The sequence below is a fragment of the Spea bombifrons genome, chromosome 1 (genome assembly GCF_027358695.1).
Source record: "Spea bombifrons isolate aSpeBom1 chromosome 1, aSpeBom1.2.pri, whole genome shotgun sequence".
NCBI classification, from domain to species: Eukaryota; Metazoa; Chordata; class Amphibia; order Anura; family Pelobatidae; genus Spea; species Spea bombifrons.
The window spans coordinates 91017313-91039682 of NC_071087.1; the positions used below are offsets into that span (position 1 = coordinate 91017313).

General features: G+C 38.8%; 1 protein-coding gene across 2 annotated transcripts in view; it reads left to right on the forward strand.

The window, feature by feature from the left end:
* ABCA1 (ATP binding cassette subfamily A member 1) overlaps positions 1–22370 on the forward strand; it is a 63810-nt gene that overhangs the window by 25391 nt on the left and 16049 nt on the right. Inside the window, exons 6-26 of one of the 2 annotated variants that reach the window (XM_053465876.1) lie at positions 4000–4121; positions 4478–4669; positions 8112–8195; positions 9413–9662; positions 11946–12085; positions 13106–13222; positions 14100–14297; positions 14627–14832; positions 15099–15275; positions 15929–16151; positions 16423–16644; positions 17421–17625; positions 17797–17910; positions 18020–18191; positions 18436–18567; positions 19618–19757; positions 19994–20131; positions 20472–20692; positions 21115–21255; positions 21632–21704; positions 21887–22089. In XM_053465876.1, the coding sequence (XP_053321851.1) occupies positions 4000–4121; positions 4478–4669; positions 8112–8195; positions 9413–9662; positions 11946–12085; positions 13106–13222; positions 14100–14297; positions 14627–14832; positions 15099–15275; positions 15929–16151; positions 16423–16644; positions 17421–17625; positions 17797–17910; positions 18020–18191; positions 18436–18567; positions 19618–19757; positions 19994–20131; positions 20472–20692; positions 21115–21255; positions 21632–21704; positions 21887–22089 (3470 nt within the window). The remainder of the gene's footprint in view (positions 1–3999; positions 4122–4477; positions 4670–8111; positions 8196–9412; positions 9663–11945; positions 12086–13105; positions 13223–14099; positions 14298–14626; positions 14833–15098; positions 15276–15928; positions 16152–16422; positions 16645–17420; positions 17626–17796; positions 17911–18019; positions 18192–18435; positions 18568–19617; positions 19758–19993; positions 20132–20471; positions 20693–21114; positions 21256–21631; positions 21705–21886; positions 22090–22370) is intronic. The other variant, XM_053465877.1, reaches the window with a different exon arrangement.

Genomic DNA, 22370 nt, shown 5'->3' on the forward strand with positions numbered 1-22370 from the left:
TGGCTTGTGATTTTACTAATTCAAAACCTGTGGGTTCAGAGCGAGCAAACCAGATGAAAAATGGCTGCCTAATCTTCAGACTTGCTCTGCTCAAGTCAAGGTTGAATAATGTTGGATACTAAAAATAACTGATACCTCTCATCTTTGGAACTGAAAGGGTTATATTATTACATAGTTGCTTTAGCAAGTATTCCAAGAGACACCACGTGGAATGGTGGTGAAACTCCACTAGTGCTGTCTTTATAGTAACTGTTTTATATGCTTTGAAATATGAAACATGGAAAGAGCCTTAGAGGAACTGGTGGAATGCAAGCAAAACTTCTCCGGGGGAAATGTTTTATGCTAGTTGTAACCGATCTCAGATTGCTGTTTTATTACAGCGTCTTTGTATTGCAGAAAATAAAGGTTTTTGTTGGAAGCAAAAGTATTGAAAAGCCTATATCGTTCCCAGCTCGCCTTAGTGAATAAACTAAAGCTTGACCATTTGGTTCCTCGTTATGTGTAATTTTTTTTATATCTTGGACTTCCTTACACAGCTACTGACTAGTATCACATAGGTCATCCCCAAGTGGCATCACTATACTGAACCATAAAGAAGTGTATATATATTTTGAAGAAAAGAAAATCAGATCACCATTCATGTAAAGTAGCTGACAGTATGGTGGTGTAAAATATATATCTGTAGAATATGGAAACTTCTCAACCTTCTTCTCAGTTCATGGCTCAGAATAGTTTGCCTGGTAGGGTTGGTCCCAGTTTCAAGTATTAATGCCAATGGAATTAATTCACATGGCAAAATTAAGAGTGCACTAGACAAAACCTTTATAAACTCATTCTGTGTGATGCTGACATTTATGGTATAATTATATATCCTATTATTAAGCTTCTTTGACCAGATTGGGCTGTGGTGTCTGTATTAACTATGTTTTAATACATCAAGTATTCAGCTACCTGTAATCCTGTAGAACCATCTTGTTAATTGTGGAATGAGCCGTGATTAATGCATTGCAGACACCCATTTTCAGAACTGAGAAAACATGGTCAGCAGTGTAGGTGAAGAGTTCCATCGGCAAGCCTTTATTAAAAAAGTAATTTTTTTTCAAGGCTCAAGAATCATAGGTTGATCAAAGGATCAGATAAATACAACACTGACAGGTAATTGTTATTAGGCAGAACGAGCCCACCTCTCATTCAAAGACACTTGGTGTATGGTTTTTGTATATTTACTGCGCCTTTAAAACTGAAGTGATTTTTTTACTACTTTATAGGTACTTCACTAGTTTAAAGCCTTGGTTTTTTTTTTAGAAACCAATTTAATGTACTTTACTTTTCTTTGAATTCCCCAAATCCACAATGTCTCTATGTTTATCTAGCATGATCTTTATTTAGGTTTCTATGTGAGAAACCAAACACTCCATTTTTGATCCGCACGTGAGAGGCAAAACAGAAAATGGCATTGGACCACACAGTTTGGTTTTAATGTGAATATGTGGTTTATCTTTAGTTTATATTCAGAAAATTTAGGTGGCACTATGTATGGTTTACCTCCCTTCTGCATCAAAGCATTGATGCAAACCATAAACTGCTAGGTTCAGAAGTCTTCACGCAATAGTAAAACTGTTACTTAAAAAAACAGTATGTTTTAATTTCAGGGAATGGGAAGGCCCCGTAACCACTATGCTTGCCAGATGTTGAGCAAAGGAATTTTCTGTGTGCCCTTTGTGCTTGTTTGTCACTGCAAAATGTTCCCTCTATACACTGCAAGCTATTGCAACTATTAGTTTATATAAATGATGCAATTGTTGTTGGTGTTTGACTTAATTCTCGTTTCCCAGAAGAATTGCGATTGTATAACAAAATAAGAGGCCCCACTCCCGTAGACATTGTACAGCATTGTGCCAGAAATGTGTCATAACAGGCAAATGTTCCAGCTCTTTGTGTAGTGGTGTGACCTTTGAAACTGGTAGTTGTCAAACCCTATTTTCTGGAAAAAAGGATATTTGGTCTCTTCCTTACCTAGCGGCAAAAAAAAATATTATCAGAAGCTGTTCGTAGTCCGTGTTCAAAATGGTAAAGTCTAACTCTATGTGTACTTTAAACTACCACAGTTTATAGTTGTGGGTTGTTCTGCTATGAATGACATCAGAATTACCTCATAACAGGTTTCATCGAAGTCTCACAGGTGTTCTACCTGATTCTAAAGATCTCATTAGTGGATATCTGAGGTAAAACATTTATCAAAAAGTAATAATTATGTGATGGCAGTATCATGGAATAATGGATTTAAGATGATGGTACCTTATGTTCCTAAAAATTAAGAGCTTTATCTACTTTTTAGCTGTCCTGAGAGGCTAGCCTCTTGCAGCATTCAATAAGGCACCCAAGAATGGCAGCAATCTGTCACTGGGTTCCATAGAAAGTTGTAATTATGTGACATTTGATCAAAAACAATACATGGAATTATTTTAGTCATATGTTTTGTAAGAAGCAGTGCTTAATTTGTTGGTGCTACATAAATAAAAGATAATGATATATTGAATTGATACTATGGACACGGAATTGATGAAGATTGTGTTATTATATTACATTCAGCAACCTTTCATGTAAGCAGATTCCTTGTGTTAGATGGAACATCATCAGGTTATTGGTGAAAATGTTATGTCCTAGTGGTTATTATTGCCACGGATCACTTAGCTCAGATCAGGTTACTTGGAAAGCATATGTATTATGTTGACAAGTTGAAGGTTCCTTTAAAATAGTTTGCTTCACTAAGCAGCCTGTGTAGACCTTACAGATGAGTTAACATCTCAGGGAGGAATGTCAGTAGCAAAGCACAAAAATAAGGTGCAGTTTTAGGTTACGAGGATCTGAGCAAACGTCTTGGCTGTAGATCTTTTCTGTGACACGTTATATGGAAAGTATGCATGACACATTCCTGCTAAAGGGGAACAATTACATTGGAAGAAGAGTCCAACAAATATCTTGTCTGAAAAGTATACTGGGCTCCAGAACATCTCCAAAAACTCTTAGTACAGTTACCTACTGATATCATTGTAAAATGTGGTTCAATAGCCATTGCATATATAAAAAACTATTTACTACTACAGCTAATATTGACTAAGCGACAACCCTATCCAGTACCAGAAAATGTGTGAGTTGCTTGTGAATTTTTGACATGGTCTACTAGACAAGTCTTTATTGGTCAGATACACAACTTAAGTGTTAGTAGGTTTCATCACCTACATAGTTACATATTTACATAGTTATATAGGCTGGGAAAAAAGAAAGAAATGCGTCCATCAAATTCAGCCTTTCCCATATCTGTTAATTGCTGATGATCCAAAAGAACAAAAATACTTCTTTACCCCAGAATGGCAGTCAGATCTCTCCTTGGATCAAGAAACTGATGTGTTAGTGAACATGTAAGTGAACTACCTTAAGGACGTCCACTGTATCTCTTCTTGCCATTCAGTGTCGAACTACAACATCTCGGCCTAGCCAAGAGTGATGGGAGCTGTGCTTTTACCTCCTTTTGCCGACTACCAATTCCCTAAAATAGGAATCAACACTGTGTTCTATGAATTTATGCTAGAGAGTATTGTGTGTGATGACATACATGTGCACCAGCCCGTTAAAAAAACTACTCTACTCAACAAGCTGTGCTATTGCCCTAAAGTGACCTTATTCTCTCTCCTCTTCTTTTCCAAATCTGTTTTATCTCATGTGAGCCAAAAAGGCCTCAGGAAAATTGGCACAACAGAAACGTTAAGAAGGCAGTGACCGCCAGTAACCTGGATATTACTTCCAAGATGGGAAAAACGTTTTGTGGGGTTTTTGTTTTTGATAGAGATGCTTCTGCTTTATATAAATACTGGTTTGAATAAAATTCACCATCTTTTGTGTTCTTGAAATACAGAGTAGTGTACTGTGTTGTTTGGTCTATATGTGCTTAATGATTGCGTTTACTAAGTAGACAAATGTGTCTCATTTTTTGGCCAGGTTTGAAACTACGAGATTTTCTAATGGATGATGAGAAATTCACAACGTTTCTTCAGCACAACATTAGTATGCCTTCCATCGTGGTAGAAGAGATAATGAATGCCAATCTCAAGTTGGAGCAGGTAGGACTTTAAAGTAATGCCATAGATTACCCAAACCCTTTGAACTGAAATGCAACATAGTGGGGAATTTCCATAGTCTGGTACTAATAGATTGTTTGCCTAAATTGAAACTTCCCTAATCAAATAAAAATGCTAAAATGTGCTAAAGCCAACAATGGTCATTTTCAAATATGCTACAAATGGTTGACAATACTTTGGATTGGCTTTATAGGCCTCAAGACTATGTTCCATTGGGGCCCTCCTGACTGGCCTGTACCATTTAATTTATTAATTAAGTTTTTGTTTTGAGACACATTGTACTTAACCCAAATGGTTCACTTATTTTAAGGCAGAAATCTGTGTTTATTTTCTTGTAGGTCTTGGTGTCTGGGTTTCAAATACATTTAAAGGATCTGTGTAATAGCTCCAGGTTGGCAGAATATGTGACCATTCAGAACGAGGATGTGGCAAATCTCAGCCAAGCAGTTATCTGTGCCCTTCCTGAGGAGAAGCTTAATCTGTTGGAGCAGGAATTCCGTTCCAATATTGACCTTCTGAAGCCCATTACAGTAAGTGAACAATAGGCTCGAGTTGTTTGCTCAGACATATTCAGAATGGGCATTAGTCAATACAATATACCTACTAACGTACAGTAAACAAATGCCCTGAATGTTTTTTGTTTTTTTTTAAAGGAAACATCATGTTTAGTTTTGCAAGAAAAAGGTTTGACTTTCGGTACAGTACATTTGTAAAATGGGTCATCATGGGTATGGCATAGTTGAAATCTGCAGATAGAACTAAGATATCTGCAGACGATCACGGTGATGTTACATTAGGTTAAGGCAAAGAAGGGGTGAAACTGGGAGACCAGAGAGACTGTGAGCGTGTTTCCAAGGTCACATAGATTAACAGTACTTAAGCATGGTGATAAGACGTAGCAGAGAGGGTTCAGTTCTGTCCTTCGGTCAACATGCAGAGTGTAAGTGTAAGATAAGCTTCAGTTGGTGGAATATATGCTAGTACCAGGTGCATGGCTTCCTCCCAGCAGCTCCCCATCTACTGACACATCTCATCGTGTTGAGTTCATTAAATTAATACTGCCCTAGTTATTCAGTGGGCAGCATGCCAGGCAAAAAGCGAAAGGCACAGTAATACATTAAAAGTGACAAAAAATGCCATAATAGTTAGTTTCCAAAAAATCTCCTTTCCTGTGTGACCTATAGACCCTATTGGAATTTATTAAATACGGCATGCTGATTTAAGTATTGTATTGATATATAAGATGCCCTTAATAGTAGCTCGTGTAAATGACTTCTGTAAATATTTATTGGCAGACACACTTGAAGTTATTTTTGTGCAATGTTGGCACCTTGCATTAATTAATGTGCCATGACATGTTACAAGACACAGCCATTTAGACCCAAAACAGGATTATATCTGTCTAAATCCACCTCAACTTCCTAACAGCATGTAAGCTCTTCTTCCCCTTCTTAACCAGTATATGCTTGTACACTCTAGTAGTGTGCGGCTATGTGTATCTATCCAACGGTCACACGCTGAAGGGCCAGATCTGTCACTCAAGTACCGCCATCATGGCTCACTGAGCATTTGGTTAACAAATAATTTTGGTTAACAAATAAATAATAATATGAACTAATGATCATATGAAAACAATCTAGCAGAGAATGAAACATAAATTGAGTGTAAACTTATGAGACACTCTTATCCCTTTTTAAAAAAAGAATTGCGATATAAAATACCTTATAATATATTTAATCACACAGCAGAGCAGTTATATCCAAGTAGTGTGGTTTTCAAGGAATTCCAGGTTTCATTCTATTACTTTAATGCTGACATTTGTTTTTTACAAGCCTCAGGAAAAATGAACCTAAAATCTAAATGTACAGATCAGCTGCAATTTATTTTTGCAACAACATAGATAACAGAACAAGCTGACTGGTGTCAAACTAGTCAAATCCAGAAGCTGGGAAACAGAGCACCACCTTGTGTGGTTTATCTTTTGCTGCCGTATGGAAAAATACAAAAAAGGAAATAGTGGAAAAGTAACTGTGATAACTGCAGCATAAGTGTTATGTGATAAAGCTTTTAGGCTTTTCACGATGTTACCATATGAGCAGTATGCCTGCCTGCCTGTCCGCTATTTAAAACCAGCTTATTTGTTACTGCTCAGACACCTCTCTCCTAAATGGGCATTTTTTTTTTATAGAACATTATTCTACATAAAAACTTACTGGTAAAATGAAAGCGGGGCTTTGTTTAATAAGGCAGTCAGTGACCAGAAGGTAGGACTATGGTAGACAGAAAATGTTTTCATATTTGGAACATGCTCTTGTATGCCTGAGATCTTCTAGTGTTTTCTTTCACACTTTTCAGTGAATAGGTGCTTGGGATATCCAGTTTGCCCAACTTGGCCAAATTCAACAGCTAATCTATCAATGGGCACTCGAAAATTCAGTTACCAGCCTTTGTGCGTTCCTGAAATGGATGCAAGCTTGGACTGGCCATCTGGCACAGTGGGTCATTGGCCAACTGAGCTCCATACTCATGGATTCTGGCATAGAGCGGCCGCCAGCTGGATATGCTTTGCCCCATGCTGTGACAGCATAAAAACGTAACGTGCAGTCGCTCATAACCAGCTGGTCGCCATAATTACAACATTTCAAGTCCAACCCTCTGTGGATGCCATGCCATCACTTTTTTTTATTGGTGAACTTTTCAGTACCCCCCCCCTGTTTTTGCTCATGCCACATCATTATAAATCATCCTCTTTGTAGTTGTTCTTAGGAAATGCTAATTTTAGGGCTATACAATTTACTGAGTATTTTTTTTATAGTAGTCACAAAAGAACAGGTTAAGAGAAAAAAAACTATTATTTGACAGTGGGTTCTGTGCTTTTATACTTCCATATGGTCACAGTGTGTGCTACAGCCTGCAAATGTTAAACCAGTTACTTTTCACATATTACCCAGAATTCCATTGGGAATATTCTGAGAAACCATAAACATTCTGAGCACCGTAGTCGTTAAAATGAGTATAATTGCATTTCCATTTTATGTCTTCGATGAATGCATATTTTTAAGGCGTTGATGGCACATTTTCTGCAATAGAAATCATTTGCCGTTATATTGTTGTGTTCAACGTTTGACAAAGAAGGGTCACAAGACCTATGACATAACTTTTGTACACACAAGAGTATTGTTTGGATGGGGACGCTTTGCATTTTTATGGAGTTATTCAGTCGTTCAAGGCTTTCAGAGTCTTTGTTCATGTACCAAGCGACAATAAAGCAGTTTTCCAAAGGCATGGGGAACTACATGTCTTTGGGAACGCACAGATCACCATTGTTCCAAATCCAAAATTGTGTACACAGCATTTGGGTGTACGAGGATTACATAACGATGAAATAAAATTAGCTCACAGCTGCGACTTTGAATTATCAGGGGTAACAAAAATGGTTCCAAAAATCATATAGCTGATGCCAAATTGTTTGGGATTTTTTTCCAATGTCCAAGGGGTAACACAACAAACTCAGTTTGTTTGATATCATGGAGATAGAGGGGTTATGGACAGGAGGGGGGGGATGTTAACCTGCGTGGGTGATATTTGTGGATGGTGGAGAGAGGAGAGGGGAAATGTAATGGTAAATAAGGATCAGGAGAGGATAAATGTGATAAAAAAAAAAAAATTGTGGTATGTGCTTTTGGTAGTTTTGGGGCACACCAGTAATGCCCGTGAAACCCCAGCAGAGTAAATAAAACATGACAGGGTCTGTCCTTCAGATGGAGTCAAGAACAGCATTTAAATATCAATGCCACCGTGAGCTGCAAGACCGTGACACTATGGAACTCCGTGTACAAAAATAGTCTGTTGGAACTAATTATGACCTTTCCACAACCTAAATTGAAGGGTTTATTTCAGTGAAACAGAATTATGGTGCACCATCAAACCTTCAAAGTGACCAATGTTTTCTTTTGATTTCCACAAATATAGAAAGAGATGTCGTCAAATTCCTTCCCTATATTGAAAGAAGTAACAGAAAACTTGCTGGAAAGCTTGGGCCAACTTGCACGAGAGGTAAGTAATAGGGACGTTCTTAAAGAGCTGCTGCAGTGCCACTTAGTGGCTGTCTTAAATAAGCAATAGTAGATCGTAATGTGTCCTGTTGCTTGAATTATAATAATACAAGCTTGGTGATACCTTTATGTTGCGTATCATTTCTTAATTATACAATTTGTATCTTTTATGCTTACAGTACATTAAATCATAGGCTTCACCAACACTGCATCTGCTTTTGAATCCGCTTTTCTGTTGAGGAACCCCATCTTATTTATGTATGATTGTACAAAATAATTGTATTTTGTGTAGTACATTTTAATGATTATCGGAGTCTTGCGTGTACTTGTCTGACTTGTATATACCGTGGGATCTTATTGCAGCTGCTTTCTTCATACTGCACTGCTCCCATGTCTAGGCCAGCGAGTATAGAAATGGAAAAAATGTGATTCCTATCTTGCTGATGTGGCTAAATGACTTCAGGAACAAGAAATTGGCAGCCATCCCAGAGTAGGCGTTAACTCGTACTCTGGAGAAAAAAACCTCAGACTTTTCTTTCTATTGTACGGAACACTGTGTACCGTTTGTGTCTGGGCCAACACATAGCCCTGCAAAATTTTCTCGTCAATAGACTGAGAACAACGGGAAATGACTCTTTACTATCGCAGTAACATGCAGTGACTTTTACAGAGATAAAGTGGTGACATCTTTAAAGTAAACGAATGTTCACATTTTTATATAACAGAATTAAAAAGTTCTGACATTATAGTCATTCTTTTGAAGGTTTAGTTGCACAACTACACATGCCATGATTCTACAAAATAAATTAAAAACCCAATGGCACAATATCACAATCCAAAAGTGCGGATATGTAGAGTTTTTATATTGCTCTTGCCCGATCTAATTACCGTCTCCATTTCATATCTCCATCATTTGCCACAAGACAAGTAAATGTTCCGATAAAAAATTATGAATTCAGCAAAACTTTAATTGGAAAATTGAGAATTATCTTTGGGAAGGATTTGGGTATTCAAGCAGATTTCATGGTAGAAGTTTTGTATGTGGAACAGCACCTTTATGAAATCACACATATTACAAGTGCAAAGTGACAACAGGTTACTTTTCCGTTCACTGAAGTAATTAAATAAATAATTTAATGCCAGTGGTCATCCCATCATATATGATCTTCGAATGATAACATAAAGATTTAAGCCGATATTATTCATACACCCTTTTAGGTTACAACCAAGAAAAGTTGGGCAGACATGAGGCAGGAGGTGATGTTCCTCACCAGTGGAAATTCCACTTCTTCGCCGACCTTATTGTACCAGGCGGTCTCTCGTATTGTGTGTGGACACCCTGAGGGCGGAGGACTAAAGATCAAATCTCTCAACTGGTACGAGGATAACAACTACAAGGCATTATTTGGAGGAGACGAAGGGAACGGGACAGAGGAAGAATCACAAGTCACATATGACAATTCCACAAGTATGTGAATAATTCAAGATATCTTATGATCCCTTTGCTTATTATTGCCTTAAGGTGGTAGGTTAGATGATGTCCTATAGCTGTACTAAGTGACTGATCAATCTTTATTTCACTGTCATGTCCTTGATATATGTTTCAAAAAAGTGTTTAAAGCTTCCTACACTTACACACACTTAAACTTGTTAATAATGCCCAATTATTTGTTAGTAATCACTCCATATTTGACTACAGACTTTATTAAACATACATTGTTTTCTGTTCCAGTTCCATTCTAATTATGAACTGAATGGGTTTATTTAGTAAGGGTCACATTTACTTCAAATAGCGTATTCTTAACCTATGATATATATCCAGCTTGGAGGGTAACTATACCAAAGAGTGTTGCCACCACAGCCAGTAGCATGCAGTCTATACCGAAACCCCTCTTCTTGATTTTCCGCAAGCTCAGTTATTATTATGACCAGATTGGCAGATTGGTGAAAAAAACAATCCATTTGCTTTCTTTACCCAGGTTAAGAGTCTTATGTCGACTGTACAAGCCAGTAATATAAAGGATGAATGTATTGTTTATTGTGGCGCAGAAACGTGTGTTGAAACAAGTCTCTTTGGCTAACTAGAATTCAAATTTAAAAAGAAAATCTGTTTATAATCTTTGACGTTGTATAAATAACATAATTAGCACTGTTCGCTGCAGGGGGATAGGGTTTTGATGAAGTAATACAAAAGGTGTATTGTGACAACTTATTACTCTTACGTAAGGCTGGAATTGCCAAGGGGTGAATTTGTAAGACAAAAGGTACCAGCTAACTTGGTTTTTGGCCTGTGGATCAGCTTTGCATAGGGTTAGATCAGGGCTCGACAAATCCCAGGCGCCAGGTCGCCATGGCGACTCAGAATTTTGTCCTGGCGCCTAGGAGTTTGTCAGCCTCTTACAGTCACAAAAAAATGCCCCCGTGTCACCACGCGGGGGCGCTGCTGTTGCTGTCTGCCCAGGAGTCTGGGCAGACAGCACAGCCACTCCGAGCCCGCCCCGAGCCTGTGATCACTCCCACGGAGTGATCCTGTAGGCTGAAACCGCGATTGCCGAGAAACCTGCAATAGCGTTTTCAGCTGCCACAGGCAGCTTCAGGAAAGGGGGTTCAGTGTTGATTGGGTCCCCACACAAGTGTGGGGACCTGACACAACATCCCCCTGCTGCCTGATCGCTCCATGAGAGCGACAGGGCAGCGTTAACCCCTTCAATGCCGCGATCGCGGCATTTAGGGGTTAATTCCCGTTTTTCAAGGGGCTCTGCTGCTGGTGGTCTGCCTGGAAGTCCAGGCAGACCAGCAACAGCAAAAACGAGCCCCCACAAGCCGTTTGATGACTCCTGTAGGCATGGAAGCCTACAGCAGTCATCAGAGACTCCCCCCTGCAATGGCTGGTCTGTAGACCAGCAATTGCTTCCCAGCTGCCAGAGGCAGCTTCAGTGACAGGGGGAGAGGGTTCTTTGGTCTCCACATGAGTGTGGAGACCAGCCCCAACACCCCCCTGCTGCCTGATCGCTCCATGAGAGCGACAGTGCAGCGTTAACCCCTTCAATTCCACAATTGTTTATAACACATTCGTGGCATTGCAGGGGTTAACATTTGTCCCCACAAGCTTGTGGGCACTAAATATCAATCAATGCTGTGCTCCAATGGAACATCAGCATTGAAAGTGTTAAAAAAAATATATATATCAAAAAAAAATTATTTAAAAAAAAACCCCAAAAAAACAGCACTGACCTGAAAGTCCAGGGTGCTTCCAGGTCAAATGCTGTGAGTTTAGTAAGTGGGCTGATGATGATCAGATCACTCCTAACCAACTGTTAGTTTAAAAAAAAATCCTGGCTCCTAACTTTTTTAGCTGGCGCCTAGATTCACAACAAATTTGTCAAGCCCTGGGTTAGATTCCCTGGTTGCTCACAAGGGCCCCTGTGTTTTACCTTTGTCCCTAAAAAGGACTGGGTTGTAACTATAAAAATAGGATATCAGCTTTGCATTGCCTTGCTAAAATTAGTTCTAGAAGAGACAGTGCTTATAGTATAGTTTATGTTGCTAAGGGAGGCCATTTTTTGTCCAGTGGATAAATAAAGTTCCAAAAAATTCAGAATGTAGGGTAAGGCAGAAGAGGGGTCTCATTAACAAAAGTTTTGCCCAGCCTACCAGAGCCTCAAATAACCACTTATTGAAGTTTTTTGGGAAAATGTAAGAATTTCTATTGGACCTACAGTTCTCTTACAATGCATTTTTGTTCCTCTAGCGCCTTATTGCAATGAGTTGATGATGACCCTGGAGTCCAGCACACTGTACAGAATGATCTGGAGAGCTCTGAAGCCTTTACTCGTAGGCAAAATCCTTTATACCCCCAACACTCCAGCCACGCAGATGCTAATGGCCGAGGTAAGAACCTTCAAGAGCCTCGGTTTGGCCATCTTTTATTCATTAGGCATGATCAGTGCTTGTACAATCCAACAACTGTTTCCCCGCATGTGGCAGTTTTCCAGAGCATAATCTACTAAAGTGATAACATGTTTATTCGTGTTGTGCATCGGGAGAAATACATTTACAGTGACAGCCTTTCTTTATGTTTCATTTTGTACTAGCCCGCAATATGTATTTCCTTGTATGTATGTATTTTAGACAAAAAATACCTAATAATCTGCATTTTTGCTTTTAAAACCTTTTAAGGTGTACTAGAATGAAGCCCATAGCACTGCAGGGATAAAGTCAATCAAACATTTGAAACAAATAAGAGACTGCAAACCTGCATTTGGCGCTGATGAAAGCTCTCTGATGAGAGCCAGAGCTATGTTAACTATGGAACTTATGTATGAAACTGTGTCTGTGCTAAGTTAACCCCTTAAGTACAACAGGTTGTCCTTAAACCCCATAAGGAAAATGCATTGTGAGCCCAAACATGTACGAGCTTTGTCGTGACTGTTTATTAATTTAAGAAAGGTGTACCTTATTGCTACTTTATTGTACTATAAATCTATGCCAATCATTATACAGCATTATATTTAATGAAGATGGAAGATAAGTGAAAAGTCACATTTCGTAAATAAAAAGTCGCAATTGTGCCTTTTTTTTGGTCTCAAAACTCATTTGAATTCAGAAGCACAAACCTGCACAAGATCTGTAAAGAAGTCACCCCGCCAGATGCCATGGCAAACATTATAGGGTTGTCCATCCTGGCTGCTGGTCTTGGATTGAGAATGAAGTGTGGTGGCCTAAGGATCCTTATTTGGTACCTATTGGCAACTCGCACCTTAGCCCAGCTTTCCTAGTTATTACATTACTTTTTAAAGTTGGAGTTTCATTTTGGAATGAAGGAAGTAGCGTGGAATGCATAACTTCTCTGTTACCTGAGTACTAGTGTGTAAGTGATTCATATTTAGATTATAGCGCTCTCTATTTCAGGTCAACAAAACGTTCCAGGAATTCAGCGTGTTCCAGGATCTTGGTGCAATGTGGGAAGAAATTCGTCCTCAGATCAAAAAGTTCATGGAAGACAGCGAAGAGGTGGATCTTATCCGGGTTAGTGTTTGAAACCTTCTGTGGCTGCTTTTAATGCCTCACTATCTATATGATATAAAGCCATATATCTACTTATAAACCTAACAATTTCAACACACCAACATAAGAAATAACCTACCAGCTCAATGCGGGACAGACCACCTGGTTTCCCTACATGATATGGCTATGCCCAGGGCCAGAGTGGGGATGAAAATTGGTCAGTTGCACAACCTTATATTTCTTCTGTGAGTTTCCAGAAGTTGGATAAGTAATAAAGTATGGAATCTGCCTTACACGCTGCAATAAAGGGATGTGGCAGGCACCATTGGGCACAGTCTCGACAGGGACTTGCCAATGGGCACTCCAGGCCTAGTTGTGGGTAACTATAAAATTTGGGATTTAAATTGCCATAATAACATAAAAAGTTTACACATGTCAATGGTTTGTTTTTATATTATTTTCCATACCTGTACTTTTTATACTTGGAAAAATCATTTTATTTTGTACCAACAATGTTGTTCAATAGTTTAGCAGCTGTAACTTTCCACTGCACATTCCTTATGTGTCACACGCGGATGGGTGTCTGTTTTTTATTTCTTTTATTTTTAAGTTTTCATTGTTTTACTATTGTCAAGGTTACATATTTAAAACAGACAAGCTAAGCATTATTATTCTTTTTTGTATGTGTAGTTGTTGATGACAACTTTGGTACAGCTTTTTATTTCTGCATTTATTAAAGATGTTTATGTAAATCAATGTGCAAACTGAAACAGGGACATACATTAACCACAGGAAGCAAAAGTGAGGATGATCTGAAAGCTTTGGGAATGTGTTCTTCATCTGGAAGGTTGTACAAGATTGTTTGAGTAACTTTCAGATGATTCTGTCTATCATACAGACTTTGTTAACCAATAAAGGAAGCAAGCACTTCTTGGATCGTCAACTTAATTCGACTGGGTGGACGGCAGAGGATATCTCAAGGTTCCTGGCTAAACAGCCAAGAAATGTGACAGCTGAGAGTGGGTCCTATTATACCTGGAGGGAGGCCCTCAATGAGACAGACCGTGTTGTCTTAACCATGTCAAGATTTATGGAGGTAGGTTTAGGGCCACCGTTTGCCCATAAAATGTCTTTATATGTATTCGCCTGCATGAGGCTACAAGCTATGTTTTGCAGCATGCATCCACAATGCATGAATTAAGCACTAGCTCGCTGTCTCCCTATTCCATTAAACACCCATCAGTTTCTTATTTCATGTTTAGTGTGTAACAAAGGAATAAACATGTTCTGCATTATATTCTTGGTAATATAATTTAAATTATTGGTAAATGTACACTGGTTTCAGCCTGGAACATCTGTTTGGAATGTACTTGCTATCTGTTACACAGATTATTATACATATATGTTAATATTGCACATTTCCAGTGTGTCAATTTGGACAAATTGGAACCAGTGGATTCTGAAGACGGTCTCATTGCCAAATCCACGAAGCTTCTGAATGAGAGGAAATTCTGGGCAGGTGTTGTCTTCGTAGATGTTCCTACCAATGGCACAGATCTCCCTCACCATGTTAAATATAAGATCAGAATGGACATTGATAACGTGGAGCGAACCAATAAGATTAAAGACAGGTGAGAGCTCTAGACCTTTAATGATCACTTCAGCTTTACAGCTCTGAGATCAGAGGGTTCAAGCATAATTCACAATAGTAACACAAGCTGTGATTCTGTTTAGTTAAATAAATTTAAAACACTTACCTTACCTTTGTAACCATTCGAGATTTTGACAAGGAGGGGCTTGTCAAATGTGTCTAAATTGTTTAAGAAATAGGGAAAGAATTGATAAAACATAGCACTAACGGTAAACATTTGATAACTACAAACTTCTTTATTTTCAGTTACTGGGACCCTGGTCCCCGAGCTGATCCATTTGAAGACATGCGCTATGTATGGGGAGGTTTTGCTTATCTCCAAGATGTGATCGAACAGGCTATTATTAGAGTTCAAACAGGCACCGAGAAGAGGACTGGAGTCTATGTACAACAGATGCCATATCCATGCTATGTAGATGACATGTGAGTAAAAGCGCTGTAATTAACCATTTTTTCACCGAATAAAAATGTGACACAATAAGAGCAGAGCTTGGGTTTGCTGGTGTGAACCAGTACCATAAGCATTAGTTAATGCACCGCTGTCAGCTCCCTGAATGAATTGTGTGTTGGGTACTGGGCAGGACCCCCCTTAGCATTGTAGTTGCGGGTAGGCTTTACTAAGCATGTTTAAAGGGGCTTTATAAACGCTGTAAAAGAACAAAACATGCAAATTGCATTCAGAAATGTCAATGTAGCCAGATATAGCACCTAGAGAACATCATAGTTATAAAAACCTATGTCACTGACAGGACAGATATCTCTGTTATTATTATTTATGGAATATTAGAGGGGCTTCTGCAACTTAGGTAATAGGAATGAAAACTTTTTGCCAAAGTAACTAATGGAATGTCCATTGGTCATCAGGAGCATTAAATAGGTTACTGTGGTAAGTAGACGTGTTATATTTCGCAAAAGAATATGTTTTATACATAACGTAGTTATGGATGTGTGTGCAGAATTATATAGTTATAGATTTTTATTTTATTTTTTTGCATTGTAGTATGCACAACATTCTTCTCATATGTAGTCAATATTAAACACGGTCTTTGGCACTTAATCTGTTCTGTTGGCTTTAGATTTCTACGGGTCATGAGCCGATCACTGCCACTGTTTATGACTTTGGCTTGGATTTATTCCGTTGCTGTGATCATAAAAGGGATTGTGTATGAGAAGGAGGCTCGTCTTAAGGAGACCATGAGGATTATGGGCCTGGACAATGGCATCCTTTGGCTGAGTTGGTTTATCAGCAGTCTCATTCCGTTACTTATGAGTGCTGGCCTTCTGGTGTTGATCCTAAAGGTAATCCAGATACTGTACATTGATGCATATATAGAAGTAATTTGTCATATTGACGGGTGGCATTACCAGTTATCAAGCAACACTTAAACTCCCGTTGCTAATAGTTTATATAGCAATGGTTAAAGACATTGTTTAATTTCCAATGTACTATGCCATAGACAATAGGCATCTGTTGCCCTCTGCTCATCCCAACTTTGTGACCTTGTAGGCAATTAGGCCTGTTGCTTGATACCAACTGCACCATAACTGCTTGTTTTTTTTTTTTTTATAGATGGGCAATCTGCTGCCATACAGCGACCCAAGCGTGGTCTTTGTGTTTTTGTCCGTCTTTGCGGTGGTGACCATTTCACAATGCTTCCTGATAAGCACCATATTCTCCAGAGCTAACCTGGCCGCAGCCTGTGGTGGAATCATCTACTTTACGCTCTATCTTCCGTATGTACTGTGTGTCGCCTGGCAGGACTACGTCGGCTTCCCACTCAAGATATTTGCTGTAAGAGGAAATTTGTTCTTCTGCTTTCAGTGTCAGTGAAATTATTAACGCCACTTAACAGGAAAAATCCTGAATTGATGTATCTTACATAGAAAACGTTGTTTTTTTATTACTACATGCTTGGGGAAGGCATCCATGTATAACATAACCTAGGCATTAATTTACATAATTAAAGCGTTTTAACAAAGTACAGTAGGGGAGTTTATTTCCAATGAGGAATGCTAGAAAAAGAGTTTGTAATTAAAAACTAGATGGTCAGAGACTTAGATGTAATGTAATGAAAATTAACTTTACTGATAAGGTGATAGATAAGTGGAACAGCGTCCCAGAAGAAGTGGTAGATGTTAACACAGTAAGTAAATATGAACATACATGGGTTAGCCATAAGGGTATCCTAAATCAACCCCAATGACTGTTTAGGTCTTTAAAGCAGCAAAAAATAACCAGGCAGACTAGATGGGCCGAATGGTTGTTATCTGCCATCAAATTCTATGGTTCTATTTACAGTACATTTGCACATTTCAACAGATATTTAATTAAAAGCACAAACATATGTTAGTTGCTTGTTTTATTTATTCAAATATATTTAAACAAATACAAATATGTACAAGAATACAACCAAATAAAAATGTAATGTTCAGGTCCACTATGTTTGTGTGCTAGTGTTGGTATAATGGCATTTTTAATTATTTTCTTGTTTGTGGGATAAGCTGGCTAGAAGATTGTGTACAATATCATTTATTCTGTATTTTAAAAACTATGTTCTGTATTTGCAGAGCTTCTTATCCCCAGTTGCCTTCGGATTTGGCTGTGAATTTTTTGCACTCTTTGAGGAGCAAGGTGTTGGGGCACAGTGGGACAACCTCTTAGAAAGCCCTCTAGAAGAAGATGGTTATAACCTCACAACATCAGCCTTCATGATGCTTTTTGACACCCTCCTGTATGGGATCATGACATGGTACATCGAAGCTGTCTTCCCAGGTAACAAAGGAAACCCAGATACAGATAACCGTTACAGCTACTAGAGGGATTTTCTCCTTTGTAATTGTTACTAAGTAATGGATGGTTCAGTGCTAATATCTACTTCTGGATCTCAAAGTATGAGTTCGGAATTTTTGTGTTAAAACTTGTTACTTCTTGACCTCTGATTAGGTCAGTTTGGAATTCCCAGAGTGTGGTACTTCCCGTTCACAAAGTCTTACTGGTGTGGAGAAGAACCCTCAATGGGCACCCACCCTCAGTCCATGCAGAAGCGATCACCTGAGGGTAGGTGTCTCTATACCGAGAATTATTTTATCTACAGTAGCATATTGTTTGTGTATGGACATTATTTTATAAAGGGTCTGATCCCCCTCTGTGTTGCCCCCTATCCCAGTTTGCATGGAAGAGGAACCCAGCCATCTTCCTCTTGGGGTTTCCATTCAGAACCTTGTGAAAATTTACCGAAATGGCAAAAAAGTGGCAGTGGATGGACTCACACTGAGCTTCTATGAAGGCCAAATCACATCTTTTCTTGGTCATAACGGAGCTGGAAAAACAACCACCATGTAAGATTGTGCTTTTTTTCAGATCTCAAATCGATTTTGTCATATTTAGTAACATTTAAAAAGAATAGCGCACAGGCACAGTAGGCCTGGGTTTCCCTGTTTGCTTAACATATGCAATGAGAAGATGGTGAGGCTCAAGACTTTTGGGGTTATGTACAAGGTTGAATCTAGAATGATTGTAAGGAAAGTGTAACAATGCAACATTTTATATGTTTGTGAAAAGATTTTCACCTCCTGTTTTTAGGTCCATATTAACGGGCTTGTTTCCACCAACTATGGGTACAGCTTACATCATGGGTAAAGACATCCGCTCTGAGCTCAGCTCCATCCGGCAGAATTTAGGAGTCTGTCCCCAGCACAATGTACTTTTCGACATGTGAGTAATGCAACACACTTATGAACCATAAAACTCTTAAATACAACATACTAAAAATATATTATATGGGTGCCATTGGAGTAATGATTGTGTAAAAGGAAAGAGTCTGCTTTAGCATATAGTCATCATGTGCTAAATTAATGTCTACTTCAGTGAATAAATAGATTATGTGCCAGTATACAAATACAAATCCATGTTGATACACATCTTAATAACAAAACCCTTAAATCATAGGCCATGACTGTGACATATGCTGCTACTATTGGTGGTATATAGCCAAGAAATGTATTCAAATACATATGGATTTATTAATTTGTCTCTCCGGTATGTTTGAGTATTGGCATAACAAAGAAATGTAACACACGTTACATTTTTTTAAAAGTGAGAGTTATTTAGATCTTTGTTGTGCATGTCACAAGTAATAGAGCTTTCGTAGAGTCTTTCCAGATCAAATACCGGAAGCATGTAAAGCCATTTTCACAGAAACAGCCTAAATAACATACAGAAACAAAGAATTTGCCCATCTAGTCTACCAATTTTTCTTGATGTAAAAACTCAAACTCAAACTCAATCAGTCCTTGGTCTTTTTTCATTGTCTACATGTTTCACCTCCTCATATGCTTATTAGTTTTTGGTTTTTTTTAGTTTTTTTTTTTCCCATTGGCTGAAAGCAAAAACGTATTCAGATTTTTACAATGTGTCCATACATCAAAGTATTATATACGTAAATTCAGTTCAATAATAAGGAACGTAAGACTTGTTGAGCATTGTGGGTGATGTAGTCTGTCTATACTATACTTAACCATTTTCTTTTATAATGTCCCACATCCCCATGAGAAAACTCTGCTTCAGTAACATCATGTCAAGGAGGGTATATGCTAAAGTGGACACTGTTTGTAGACTGGTAAATTTGTGTTTCTAGCTTGCTTTATTTGCACTGTAACATTGGCTTGCTATCCTAAACATTTGTTATGGTAGAAGTGTCTGTATGACTGCAGCGAGGCTATAGGAGATTTCTCCTGATGAATGTTTATAACTGCTTGCCTCCAGGCTGACTGTTGAAGAGCACATCTGGTTCTATGCACGCCTGAAAGGGCTCTCAGTGGAGAAGGTGAAAGCAGAGATGGAGCAGATGATTATTGATGTTGGTCTTCCAAATAAGAAGAATGCCAAGACAAGCCAGCTGTCAGGTACTGTACTTGGTGGTGTTTAGGTCAAAAACATTTCCACACCTCACTATTTTGTCTTTGTAGTATCAGACAACATTAGATCACCAGCCTAGGTCAGCACATCATCCTTCCTTAGCTGGTATTGCATGATTGGCCTAGGCTCCCAAGCATTATATGTATCAATAAAAGTTACGTAATTTGTAATGCCAAGGCTGGTCTTGTCCCATTAACCAAGAGCCTGACGTTTGTTTTTGCAGGTGGTATGCAGAGGAAGCTCTCGGTGGCACTGGCCTTTGTGGGTGGATCAAAGGTTATCATTCTTGATGAACCCACTGCAGGAGTTGATCCTTATTCTCGCAGAGGCATTTGGGAATTGCTCCTTAAATACAGACAAGGTAATGAAACAGCATAGCTCTACTGTTGGCCCTGATTTACATCTTGCATAGTCTAAAGCCCAACAGTCATGATACGACAGCTCACCAACTGAAAGAAATGGAGACATAGCTGAAATGATACATTACAGACAGTAACTCATAAAAGATATAGCTAGTTGTTGATAGCTTACAGTGCCCTTTTTAGTGTCTACTTTATTTTTGTTATACTGATCAGATGAATGATGGTAGGAAAGTTTAGTGTGTTATTTTGTTTCACGGCATAAAGTCTTACGTGTTTCATGACATAGTCATTGCTAGGAGTATGTATGTGGCACTTAATGTTCTGAATAATTCTCCACAGGCAGGACCATCATCCTTTCCACACATCACATGGATGAAGCTGACATCCTTGGTGATCGAATTGCCATCATCTCCCATGGCAAGCTGTGCTGCGTGGGCTCCTCTCTGTTCCTCAAGAACCAGCTCGGGACAGGTTATTACCTCACTTTGGTCAAGAGGGACTCAGACTCATCGCTGAGCTCCTGCAGGAACAGCAGCAGCACTATGTCTTATATTAAAAAGGTATGTTCCGCCCTTTGTGTCATACTATGTGTGTCAGTGCATCTCTAGAAAAACCTCCTTTAATCCATGGACACTATTATGAAAACAAGTTTAGACGTGCCTTTGGCATGCACATATAATGGCAGGTATGGCCAGGGTTCATATTTCAACTGTGTTCTTGTTTTTAAAGTCTATCCTTTTTCATCTTGAAGCTGATTATATGTGATTATAAGTCTAAAAATGTATTGGTACGAGTATATAATACTACATTACTTAGCAAATGACCTCCATTAATGCATTATGTTGTCTTATTGCATAACAACAACTATGCTATTTAGGAGATTCAGATTTGGGACATGGCCACTTATTCCCAAATAGAGGCTTTATTCACACTAATTTAAAGTTAACATTTGGGATGACGGTACCCCGTCATTTGTGGGCAGGAAAACGGCAGGCCAGCTCCTGCTCGCAAACTACAGCAGAGCCCGATGCTAGCAGCACCATCAGGAGCGGGGACCACAGAGGAGGTGATTACTAAACATAACAAACAAACGGCGGGCCGGAAGAGAGCAGCGAAGGATAGGGTAATTATCACTCACCAGTTCCTTTCCTAACCTTAATCCTAACCCTTGATTCCGTTCATGTGTTCAGTTGATCCTTCTCGTAATCACCGCCACTGTTGTCCTAGATCCTGATGATGATGCTAAGGTTAGAATCAGCTGACAAGTTGCCCACAGTCAGGGTTTCAGCTGATTTCATTCAATGAGTTGTGGGAGGGCTTTCTATTTACAAGGCTCATTTCCAGATTGGAAATTAACCCTTACACTTTCTGTCCATACTATAAACATGTTTTGATTAATCTGTATGTTCCTCTCTTTTCTCTCTCTTTTTTGTCGAACGCCCACATTGGTGTGATGTTTCTCACTTATCTCTACATCATCATGTGTGTCTTTCTTGCAGGAGGATAGTGTATCTCAGAGCAGCTCTGATGCCGGCTTGGGCAGCGACCATGAAAGTGACACCTTAACAATAGGTAAAATATATCACTGAAATCTCAGGAATTGGTTTTGCAAGAAAAAATAGCTCCCTTACCTTCCGCTTCTATGTATTATATTGTCTGAATCTAATATGTGACTGCATTTGGCACGCCTAAGGAGAGTAAAAAAAAATGTATAATCCTCACACCCTTATGTGTATATTATGTCGTTCTTCTAGACGTCTCTGCCATATCCAACCTAATCAATAAGCATGTGCCTGAGGCTCGACTAGTGGAGGATATTGGGCATGAGTTGACCTACGTGTTGCCCTATGAAGCTGCCAAAGAAGGAGCTTTCGTGGAACTATTTCATGAAATCGACGACCGTCTCTTTGATCTGGGTATTTCCAGCTACGGTATTGCAGACACCACATTGGAAGAGGTGTGTGCCTTGTGTTTAACATATACCTCTGCTAGATCTTTATGGGAAACCACGATATCTAAAAACAGATGCTATTCAATGTTAGTGCTTTCAGTATTTATCCTAATATTAGGAGAAATATTGAGAATGTGTTAACAAATATTGATACATTGGCATGGATGCAATAATTATAGTGTGTCTTTAAAGTATAATTTTTCATTAAAGTATTGTTGGTGACAGCAAGCAATAATATATCATATACATTTATGTATGCATTGAAAGTGGGTGGCTTTTACTTAGGA